This window comes from Amblyraja radiata, chromosome 2, assembly GCF_010909765.2.
Source record: "Amblyraja radiata isolate CabotCenter1 chromosome 2, sAmbRad1.1.pri, whole genome shotgun sequence".
Lineage (NCBI taxonomy): Eukaryota > Metazoa > Chordata > Chondrichthyes > Rajiformes > Rajidae > Amblyraja > Amblyraja radiata.
In genome coordinates, this window is record NC_045957.1 from 73,883,462 (window position 1) to 73,895,851 (window position 12,390).

The 12,390-nt window shown below is 42.8% G+C and overlaps 1 protein-coding gene across 3 annotated transcripts in view; it reads left to right on the forward strand.

Annotated features, from left to right (window-relative positions):
* Nucleotides 1-12,390, forward strand: part of drosha (drosha ribonuclease III) — a 149,846-nt gene that overhangs the window by 66,313 nt on the left and 71,143 nt on the right. For all 3 annotated transcript variants that reach the window (XM_033049054.1, XM_033049036.1, XM_033049044.1), the window contains exons 17-21: nt 822-929; nt 2,553-2,691; nt 3,508-3,568; nt 8,281-8,340; nt 11,540-11,639. In XM_033049054.1, coding sequence (XP_032904945.1) covers nt 822-929; nt 2,553-2,691; nt 3,508-3,568; nt 8,281-8,340; nt 11,540-11,639 — 468 coding nt within the window. The remainder of the gene's footprint in view (nt 1-821; nt 930-2,552; nt 2,692-3,507; nt 3,569-8,280; nt 8,341-11,539; nt 11,640-12,390) is intronic.

The following is a 12,390-nucleotide window of genomic DNA, read 5'->3' on the forward strand; positions in this document are numbered from 1 at the left end:
GATCAATATAATTTTATTTAAGTAATAGTCAGGAGGACGGTGCAAATCTTCTTAAATGGTTCAGTCAAAGGCTTCCTCTAATGACAGCACAAAAGTTGATTTGCTGGTAATTGCTATCACAACTTGGAACCTGCACTCATTTGTGTTCATCTTTGTCACTATATCCCAGATTTGTCGATGTAATGATCTTAGAGTTGTGGCCAAATTGGTACTTTGCAACATTGAGACTAATTATAGTTGCTGCACTATCGTTCTCACCTTGGCTGAGATCACCTTAACTTCATAAAACACAAGCTGACCACTAAATCGTCAGGGTCTCAGTTGCTTTATGCAAGGATTTGAAAAATGAAAAGGTCGTAATTATAAAGGACCTTGTGCGACCTTGGGCCCAAAGCACTTTGTAGACAGCAAGTGTTTTTCAACTGAAAAGAATCAGTTTTCATTTGCCAGCTTTGCTCCCTTTGTCCCTTGCCCTCCTAATACTGACTCTTGCCATGTACAGTTGCAGAAGATATCAGAAATTGAATCTGAGCTATTTAATATCAACTGGGCAACAGTAAATATAAAACAAAGATATAGCGCCAAAGCAGTTGGACATGTAAGGGGGTTCTTCGGACAATCTGAAGACAGTTTAAACAAATTGATGAAAAATACTGAAAATATGTTGGATCCTAGTATCTGATGTGCTCTCTGTTCTTGCCACGTGTCATCCACTCTGGGAAGACAAAGTAGTGAAGTTGGCTCTCGTGGGTCCACCTGATGCAGGGGAAACTTTAATTGCTGCAGAAACGCTTCATGTTTTGCTTTACCGTTTCTTCCAGCATGCCATGATGTTGCCAGTGTTGACCCATCACATCCGATACCATCAATGTCTCATGCACCTGGATAAGCTAATAGGCTACATGTTCAAAGAACGCTGTTTGCTCCAGGTAAGTATTCCTTAGCTCGTCATTTGTCCAGTGCACACATTTAGCAGTGAACTCTTCTGAGTCTTCTGAACTCCGTTAATTTGCTTGTGATGATGGTGGGATTGAGGTGTAGGAGTGAATTGGTTGCCTCTCCTGTCCAGTCCAAAATTCTAACTTAGATTGCTTTTCACCCCCAAATGGCACAGCCATTGTCTTGTGTTGCAGAGCAAATTATAAATTAAGTGAGTTTTCTATTTTAGCGCAAGCTAAAACATTTTTTAAATTAGTTTAAATCTGTTGTAAGAACTACGTCCGCTTACAACTATTTGGAAGTTTCCTAATTACTGTGGAAATTATTCCATTGCCTTTTCATTTTATCTCAATTAGCATTGTAAGGCTGGTGGAGATTTTAAAGTGCTGCTCTATTGACCTCCATTTTCTCTAGTGAATATGTTGAACGCATTCAGTAGGTTTGTCTTAATGTCATTTTGAAGTTGTGTGTTCTTTTTTCCTCTCTTTTCTGGGTGTCTTTTATGTTGAAAGGGCTTTTGACCCACCATTTCAATCACTTACTATAGTGGTTTGACCTTTCAGTCAGGAGCTGCTCTCATTGCTATTGAAGATTTGTATTCTGTATTGGAATTTGGTGGGAGAGTTGAACTATCTATTCATGTGCTAGTGCCTTTTTGTCATTTATTTTCAGTTATTTTTGCTTAGTCAGTTCTGTTGAGATTGAAGATTCAAATAGAAGGAAATTCTGTTCTCCCTTGCCATTTCCCTGGGCTTTAAGTCTTAATATTGTATGAATACAGAATGAATGAAATGTCAGTTATAGTTACTGCTACGCATTTTTTTAAATAATAGGGAATGGTAGCAAAAGAATAATGTTACCGGACTAGTGATCCAGATGCCCGGAGTTATGCACCAGAAACATGTTCAAATCCCACCACTGCAGCTGGGGAATTTTGATTTAGCTGATTATTAGAGATACAGCGTGGAAACAGGCCCTGCGGCCACTGAGTCCACCCCTACCAACGATCACCCGTACACTAGTTCTATCCTACACACTAGGAGGCAATTTACAGAAGCCAATTGACCTACAAACCTGCATGTCTTTGGAACATTGGAGGAAACGGGAGTACCCTGAGGAAACCCATGCGGTCACAGGGAGAATGTACAAACAGCGCCCGTAGTCAGGATGGAAACCAGTCTCTGGTGCTGTATGAAATATTTCACATGTCTTTACAATTGAAGAATGGAGTAAATTTACATATGTTCTTTAGAAATAGCAACATGGTAAGGCCAATGTTTATTGCCTTTCTTACTATTTCTGACAAGCTGACAGCTTTGCAGAAAGATTTTGGTTCACTGATCGTATCTGTTTATTCCTGCAATGTTTAAATTTAATTCAAATTCTTGAATGATGGCATTTGAAATCAGATGCTATCTTATCCCAGACCCTTACGTGAGTAGTCCAATATCTTTTAAATTATTATGACTAATTTGATATCTAATAACAGCGGACACAATAATCTTGAGTAAATCGATGGTAGCTCTATTAATGATTAAGATATTGACTTTCTATGAAATATTACTTGTTCATGGTTAGCTCAGCGTGCATGCTCACTTCTGACATGTCTTTAGCTGGCAATGACCCATCCAAGCCACCATCTGAATTTTGGAATGAATCCAGACCATGCAAGAAACTCTTTATCAAACTGTGGTATCCGACAGCCCAAGTATGGAGACAGGAAGGTTCATCACATGTACATGAGGAAGAAAGGTGAGCAGGATCTTAATTTGGAGGGAATGTTGCCATCATCAACTTGGTCTCATAATGGTCAGGAGGAGACATGCTGCTAAATATGCAATACACTCAATGTGACTAGAACATTTTCCTTCTGATGGACACAGTCCAGATGGGGATTGCAAAAGTACCCTCCAAAGTGAGGTGATAAATTTTGGTTTTGGGGGTAAAGGGGCTTAAAGCATGCAATCATTGGTAAAAGTTGTGGAATCAGCAGGTTAAAAATAAAACTTGTCCTGTTCAGTTGCAGTCGTTCATTGCGATAGACTTTCAAAGCTACTGTGGAAAGTAGGCAAGCAAATGCCTCAATGTTGCATGGTGGAATTTGTGTGTTGTGGTAATATTCTGCCACTTTGTACTCCACTATCTGGCTGTTTAAAAATGGAGGGAAATCTGTACCCTTGGTCCACCATCATCCCTACTTACTGCAACTTTTTATTTGATTTTTCCAGTCCTCTGACCCTTTGAAGCCTCCAAACTCCTTCAAGTCTGAACTCTTGCAAATCCTTGAATGTAATCACTCCATCGTTAGCGCCATGTTTCCAGCTGGCACGTTCTGGAGCCTTCCGCCGCTATACAATTTCTCATCGTAAAATATCTGCAAACTTCTGGTTATATGTTCTAACAATTCCTATTCTGGTTTGGAATTGAATTTTAGTAGACAACACCATTGTGAAACACCTTGCTCATTTTAATACATTAAAGAAGACATATAAATTCAAGTTGTTAAAGGACATTTCAAAAGCGAGCCTTTCAAACACATTCCCTGTTGCTATGTTTTTTTTTTAATAGGCATAAACACCTTGATAAATATTATGTCACGCCTTGGCCAGGATGATCCAACTCCTTCAAGGTATGTGTTTGTCTCTTTCAATTGCTTTTTAATTATAAAGTCAATAATACTGCAGCACGGTGGCGCAGCGGTAGCGTTGCTGCTTTATAGCACTAGAGACCCATGTTTGATCCTGATTACAGGTGCTGTCTGTACAGAGATTGTGACCGTGACCTGCGTGGGTTTTCTCCGAGAGCTCCAGTTTTCTCCCACACTCCAAAGACGTATAGGTTTGCAGGCTAATTGGCTTGGTAAAATTATAAATTGCCCCTAGTGTGTGTAGGATGGTGTTAGCATGCGAGGATCACAGTCATCGTCGAAGGGCCTGTATCCGCGCTGTATCTCTAAACTAAACTAAACTAAACAAAAAAGAGATTTCACAGAAGAGATAAGCAGGTGCATGACACCCTTACCCCTTCCCACCACAGACCTAGAAATAGAATTTACACATGTAACCTGAAGGTGGCATGAACTAACAGGCAGTGTACCCTTCAAACACGGATAGACTTCAGTTCTTAAGCACATGCCTTGCTTTGGCCATTATTGAATTGGCAAAGGTAAAAGAAAGTCCCACATTGAGACTGAGCAAATAGTAAGCCTTCAGTTTGTCAGCCAGGACTGAGCTGGTGGCATTCACACTTATGAGCCAGAAATCCAAGTTCAGGTCCAAAATAAATTTCTAAAGAGCATTGTCAAAGGTCTGATATTTTAGGTGGGACATTAAACACATCTGCTCTAACTGGTGGATTTAATAGATCCCTAGCATTTTTTGCTGAAGAGCAGAAAAGTCATCTTATTTGTCCTTGGTATTGTTTGCTCAATCCACCCTCCTAAAAAGAGTGCACGTTCAGTCATTATGGCTTGGCTGCAGGTTTTCTTGTTACATTGCAACAAGGGCTCTAATTCAGAACTGCTTAATTAATCTTGAAACACACATGCGATTCCTTATATTTACTTTTATGATTGTTCTGCAAACATTTTTTCATAACTAAAAACACTAACATTTTGGTATAACTGTTCTTTAATATTAGACCGAGGATCTTTAAATGTATGCTTCTCAGAAAGGGAGTTTTGCAGAATTCTATAAAATGTTTTGCGGCACACTTTCAATTATCAAACCAGGTACACGGTGATGAGTCCAATACAAACTAATGGATTTCAAAATGTTGTTGAGTCCAGCAGGTTGTGCCAGAGGTAGATGCCAGAGGTAGATGCCTTGTGGTGCAGCAGATAGAACTGATGCCTTGCAGTGCCAGAGACCCAGGTTCGATCCTGACCTTTGGTGCTGTCAGTGTGGAGTTTGCATGTTCTCCCTGTGACCACATGGGTTTCCTCTGAGTGCTTCAATTTCCCCTCGCATCCCAAAGAGATGTGGGTTTGAAGGTTTATTCACCTTTAAAATTGCCCCCAATGTGCATGGAGTGGACAAGAACATGGGAAAACGTAGGACCAACGTGAACGGGTGATCAATGATTGGCATGGTTTCTGATGGGCGGAAGGACCAGTTTCCATGCTGTATCTGTAAACCAAGAGACTTCAGATATTTGAATCTGGAACCAAATACAAACTGAGGAACTCAGCAAGTCAAGTAGCATTTATGTAGCCAAATGGATAGTCAACCTTTTGAGGTCAAAAACCTGCATTAGGGCTGAAAGGCCAAAGGGAAGGTAGTATAAAGAGGTCAGAGGGTGGGAGGTTGAGGGAGGGCCTGTAAATAAGGGAGGAATGTTGACCAGGAGGAACATGATGTGAGGGGATAGAGACCATAGACCAAAGGGATCTACCGAGGTAGATTGGTGTGTTGGTGATGGGCAATACTAAACGATGAGGGCGGAGAGGAAGAGGCGAGCAGAAGGCGAGTGAATCTAGATAAATCGGTAGGAGTGGGAAAGGAACACCTGAAGCTGGAAAATTCTTTGTTCATGCCATTGGTTTGTAGGCTATCCATATGGAACTACTATAAATGGGAGGGCTGTATCGTAAAACTGCGAGACCTGGAGGTACAGGAACAGTTTCGTGAAAGTGGCCACACAGATAGATAGGGTGGTAATGAAGGCATTTGGAATATCATGCTGCAGCTGTACAAGTCATTGCTATGGCCACATTTGGAGTTCTGTGTGTAGTTCTGGTTGCCCAGCTATAGGAAGGATGTTATTAAATTGGAAATGGTGCAAAGCAAGTTATTGGTCTGGAGGGTTAGAGGTACAAGGAGAGGCTGGAATGCTCGGGTTTTTTCCCCCCAATGGCATTAGAGACTGAGGGGTGACCTTTATAGACAATAGGTGCCGGAGTGGGCTTTTCGGCCCTTCGAGCCACTAGTACATCTGGGAGATTGTTTGTGCCTTCCTTAGTGAAGACAGATCCAAAGTACCTGTTCAACTTGTCTGCCATTTCCTTGTTCCCCATTAAAAAATCACCTGTTTCTGTCTTCAAGGGTCCAACTTTGGTCTTAACTAATTTTTTCCTTTTCACCTACCTAAAGCTTTTACTATCCTCCTTTATATTCTTGGCTAGCTTATCTCATCTTTTCTCCCCGTATTGGCTATTTAGTTATCTTCTATTGTTCTGTAAAAGTGTCCTAGTCATCTGGCTTCCCGCTCATCTTTGTTATGTTATACTTCTTCTCTTTTATTTTTATACTGTCCTTGACTTCCCTTGTCAGCCACGGTCGCCTCTTACTCCCCTTGGAATCTTTCTTCCTCTTTGGAATGAACTGATCCTGCACCTTCTGTTTTATTCCCAGAAATACCTGCCATTGTTGTTCCACTGTTATCCCTGCTAGGGTATCTTTCCAGTCAACCTTGGCCAGCTCCTCCCTCATGGCTCCATAATCCCCTTCATCGAGGTATATAGAATCATGAAGAGAATAGATAAGATGAATAGCCACCGTCTTTTCTCCAGAGCAATGGGATTGAAATCTATGAGGCATAGGTTTAAGGTGAGCGGGAAAAAGTTTAAAAGGGATCTCAGGGACAATATTTTCCACTGTGTTGCATATGTGCAATATGCTGCCCGAGGAAGTGGTAGGGCGGGTACATTATGACATTTAAAGGACAATCGGGCAGATACCTGGATAGGAAAGGTTTGGAGGGATAAAGGCCAGGCACAGGCACGCAGGACTGTCTCGGTTAAGCATCTTGGTCGGCATGGGAGAGTTGTGCCGTACGGCCTGTTTCTATGCTGTATGGCTGGTGACACTGACTCCACTATAATTCTACCTTAAACCACCAATTACCACAACGGCTTCCATCTCCACCCACCATATCTCTTATAAGGACACCATCCCTTTGCCTCAGTTTTTCCAACTCTGCCGGATTTGCCAGGGTGAGGTGTTCCATGGCAGGCCTTCTTAAATGTGCTTCTTTTTCTGGAAATGTGGCTTCTCTTCTGCTATGCCTGATAGGAGCCCTCACTTGCATTTAGCAGCCATCTATTCTCATCCCATCTCCCCTTGGACCTCACCTTTCTCCCGAATGGCCACTGTACCCAACACGTCGTTCTTCGTCATTTTCACCAACTGCCACTGGATCCCACATCTTTTGGTCTTTCCCTCCCCCATTCCGCTTTCTACATTCTGCTCTCCCCATGTCTTCCTGATGCACTCATTCCTTCCCGACCATCCCTCCCATTCTCCTGGCATTTTCACCTGCACCCGAAAGAGCTGCAACACTTTTCCCTGTACCATCTTCCTCACCGCCATCCAGGGACCTAAACAGCCCAGCTAGGTGAGGCGTCTGCACTTACTCTAACCTCATCTGTGGCATTTTCGATTTGGTTTCTTCTACATCCAAGCGTAGACTAGGTAACCATTTTGCCGAGCAGTTGCGCTCTGTCCATATCTGGTTATGATCCGAAACGTCACCTATTCCTTTCTTCCAGAGATGCTGTTTGACCCGTTGAGTTACTCCAGCATTTTGTGTTTATCTTTGGTATAAACCAGCATCTTCAGTTCTTTGTTTCTCCCTCTAATATCTTAACAGGGCAGCCACAAAAAGCTCTGACTTCCAATGTACAAGCTCCAACCACTGAGATCATGGATCAGAGTCAAACACTAGGTTAGATCACAAGCCATCTTAAGCTTCCAGTTGCGTGTCATTTCAACTTCCCTCCATATTCGCACACCTCTGACTCTTACCTCCACCCTCCCCTCCCACATCTGTTTCTTTATCCATCTGTCCATCATGCTCCACCTATCACCCACCAGTCCCTATCCTACTCCTCCCCCGCACCTATTTACTGGTCTCCTGATGCAGGGTCTCAATCCATCCCTTTGCCTCTGCAGAAGCTGCTTGATCGCTGAATCTATGTTCATTGTGGGTTTACTTTGGGCAAACATTTCATTTCTTTCGACAGAGCTCTCTTACAGAAAGTTTTACTGCCAGGTGCCAGTTAAGCTAGCTTCCGATCATGTGATGAAATGTGTGTGTGTGAAGCTCTGCCTTTCACTGAATTAGATGCAGAATGGTACTCGGATAAACTTTTATTCTGCCAACCTTCACTCTTCTCCAAAACTGTTTTTGAAAGGTGCCTGTGATTTAAGTTGCAAGTGATGCACCCATCAGCTGTGCTGGGATATGATTTATTAAAAGGTTGCATTTATAGTCATGGCAACCATTTCTACAAGCTGCTTACATATTTCAATGCCATACAGTTGAAATTCTAATTAATTGTAAATTGTATCATGTTTTAAATTAATAGCCATAATATAAACATTTAATTTCTTCTTTACGAAGGATTAACCACAATGAACGACTAGAATTCTTGGGAGACGCAGTGGTTGAATTTTTAACGAGGTACGAATTTAATGTCCATACATTTAGTTTTAAGCTTGCAGTAGTTTTAATTTTTAATATTGCTATATATTTTTAATGAATGTGTGCAGCATAAAGCATCGAAAACTTGGTAGAGAATGCCTTGACATGATAGATTGGAGTTTAGTTTACATGAAGGGCCGAATGGCCTCCTGCACCTATTTTCTATGATCTTACCCCAAGGACAATTGGTTTCCATATTAGTCTTAGCAAGAGGAAAGTGATGGAATTGGACATCTATGGAAGGGAAAAGCAAGTCAGTCCAAAGCTAGTGAGTTCCAATGTCCAGCTGACTTCTAAGCCAAGGCCAGTGATGTGTGGGGGATATCATGGCAAAGATGATCCTAAAACTAACTATTGGTAGAAATTGTACAATTTATTAATACATGTTTCTTATATTTTCTTAGTTCATTAATTTAGTTTATTGTCACGTGTACCGAGGTACAGTGAAGAACCTTTTTTGTTGAGTGCTATCTGGTCAGAGGAAAGACTATGTATTGCAATGACGCCAGCTCTCAGAACAAAAATGTCTTTCTCATTCGTATTTTATTGTAACCCATTTTCTCTTTCATGCCCATCGTCTCTCCCCTGATTCTCCTGCCAACCGTCCACACTAGAGGGTATTTTACAGCTGTGAATGAACCCACCAGAAAGTTTTCGGGGTATGGGTGGAAACTGGAGCACCTGGGAACACCCTCACAGTTATGGGGAGGGCATGCAAACTCTACACAGGTCAGAATTGAACTCTGATCGCTGGAGAAGAGCAGTGGCAACACCACCTGCTGTGCCGCTGTGCTATCCATATGCATTTTCTATTTAAATTCAGCATTCAACACCATTATACCATCTAAACTGATCACCAAACTCGGTAACCTGGGCATCGATCTCTCCCTCTGCAACTGGATACTGGACTTTCTAACCAACAGACCACAGTCTGTTAGGTTAGACAAGCACACCGCTTCAACCCTCACCCTGAACACCGGCGTTCCACAGGGCTGTGTGCTGAGCCCCCTCCTCTACTCCCTCTTCACCTATGACTGCACATCTGTACATGGTACTAACACCACCATCAAGTATGCAGATGATACAACGGTGATTGGCCTCATCAGCAACAACGATGAGTCGGCCTACAGGGAGGAGGTCCAGCACTTAGCAGCATGGTGCGCTGACAACAACCTGGCCCTTAACTCCAAGAAGACCAATGAGCTCATTGTAGACTTCAGGAAGTCCAGGGGCGGCACGCACACCCCCATCCACATTAACGGGACGGAGGTGGAACGTGTTTCTAGCTTCAGGTTCCTGGGTGTTAACATCTCCGATGACCTCTCTTGGACCCACAATACCTCAACTCTGATCAAGAAGGTTCACCAGCGTCCCTTCTTCCTGAGGAGACTGAAGAAGGTCCATCTGTCTCCTCAGATCCTGGTGAACTTCTACCGCTGCACCATCGAGAGCATCCTTACCAACTGTATCACAGTATGGTATGGCAACTGCTCTGTCTCCGACCGGAAGGCATTGCAGAGGGTGGTGAAAATTGCCCAACGCATCACCGGTTCCTTGCTCCCCTCCATTGAGTCTGTCCAAAGCAAGCGTTGTCTGCGGAGGGCGCTCAGCATCGCCAAGGACTGCTCTCACCCCAACCATGGACTGTTTACCCTCCTACCATCCGGGAGGCGATACAGGTCTCTCCGTTGCCAGACCAGCAGGTCCAGGAACAGCTTCTTCCCGGCGGCTGTCACTCTACTCAACAACGTACCTCGGTGACTGCCAATCACCCCCCCCCCCCCCCCCCTCCTCCCACAGGAAAAACACTATGTCTGTATATATGTAAATATTTATTCAAATCATATTCTATGTCGCTCTTCCAGGAAGATGCTAAATGCATTTCGTTGTCTCTGTACTGTACACGGACAATGACAATTAAAGTTGAATCTGAATCTTAAGCCTCATTAGTATCTCATCTTTCTCTTTAAATCTGCATGGGATTAATTGATGATCCCGATTTTTATAATTTCCTTAAGTATTGTAAGCCTAGTTTGAATTCTGACCTCTCGTACAAATGTCCACTTTTACTCATTTCACCATTGACTGCTCTGCTATTAACTGGCCCTGCAGTTCGGAATCTCCCCCTCCCTCCATCTCACAGGCTTGTAACCCGAAGAAAATATTTTAAATCTACCTTTCTTTTCCCAAAGCTATGATCCCCATATCTTCTAGTTAAGGGTGGCACAGTGGCGTAGTGGTAGAGATGCTGCCTCACGGCACTAGAGACCTGGTTTTGATTTTGACTACGGGTGTTGTCTGTGTAGAATTCATACGTTCTCCAGTTTCCTCCCACATGCCGAAGACGCGCAGGTTTATATATTATTTGGCTTCTGTAAATTGCCCCTAGTGTGTGGGATGCGAAACTGGGATAACATGGAGCTAGTATATGGGTGATCAATGGTCGCAGTGGACTTGGTGGACCGAAAGGCTTGTTTCCACGCTGCATCACTAAACTAAGCATAACTTGATCTTATTTGATAATACTTCTGTGATGTACTCTTGGTACTGTGTACTGTGATGTTTTCATAGATTTTCTTAATTTTTTATAGGAAAATATTCAGTGGATATTTTTATGGCAGAGATAAATTCTTGATTAATACAGGTGTAAGTAGTTATGGGGAGAAGGCAGGAGAATGGGGTTAGGAGGGAGAGATCGATCAGCCATGATTGAATGGCGGAGTAGACTTGATGGGCCGAATGGCCTAATTCTACCCCTATCATTTATGACCTCATGAAGTGTTCACAATTATGCCTCGTGTTTGTAAAATTGCTGTGGAAGAGAAGTATTTCAGAAATTTGAATCATCATCAAATTGTTAAAGTTTATAATTGTGAAATAGGATACTATAGACATTTATTCTTTTACTGATGAATGTACAATAAGCAACAGCTCTCTGCCATGACTACATTTCATGGGATTAAGTCAGTGGAATTAAATTTTGGGAACAGACTTCAAGGGGCAGTTGCTACTGCATCTGCATTTAATACTAATAGCAGTGGCAGCTTTAGTATTGCCAAGTGTTTTGAAAGGAATGAAATCAAGTGATAAAGGTATCATTGTGAGGCATTGCTACTGCCTCATTTTATTTCATTTTATTGATTGGATTCTGTTTAAGTTTCTTTCCGTTTGCTTTCAGTGTCCACCTATACTTTTTATTTCCGAATCTGGAGGAAGGTGGATTAGCTACCTACCGCACTGCAATCGTGCAGAACCAGCACCTTGCTATGTTGGCTAAGGTCAGTATTTTAATTTATAAAAGGTTCATTATGCCGGTGATCTATATTGCTGTACAGTTAATTCTTCTCCAAAACTTTGTACTTGCTTCCACTCCTGCATGAGACGAGAGTGCATGAAAACCAAGCTTGAGCTTCTAATTGAGTTAGTGTAGTCTGCACCAAGATGAGCATTGTAAGTAAATGGCAACCTTAATGACATGAGGATAGCTGCAAGATTTGGCCTGGGTCCCTTGAGAGTTCTCTGCCCACACAGTAAGGTTATAACTGAGCGTTGGTATCAGCTCCCTGTATGCACCTGAACCCTTCCGTACCCCTAGAAACCCTGGAGTTCCACCATCCGGCAAGAGGGCCTGAACCTCGGGCCGCCGTTGCGGCGACTGTGGGGGCCTCAATAGGCCCCGACCAATGGTGAACAAAGAGACAGATGACTGAACTTTTATTGCCTTCCCTCACAGTAGGAAACGTTGATTCCGCTGTGTGGGGATGTTCATTTTAAATTCTATAGTGTGTTGTGTTTTTAATTATTTGTACGGCTGTATGGCAACCCAAATCTCGCTGTACCAATTGGTACATTGACAATAAATGTAAACTTGAACTTGAACTTGAAACATCCTGCTCGGCGTTCAATACCATCATCCCCTCCAAGCTGGCTACCAAGGGCTCAAACGTGTGGAGTACTGGTGGTTGAGCAAGCCCCCGCTAAGCCGGAAGTACTCATCGGACCAAGGGGCCGTAATCCATCCCGGGAGCC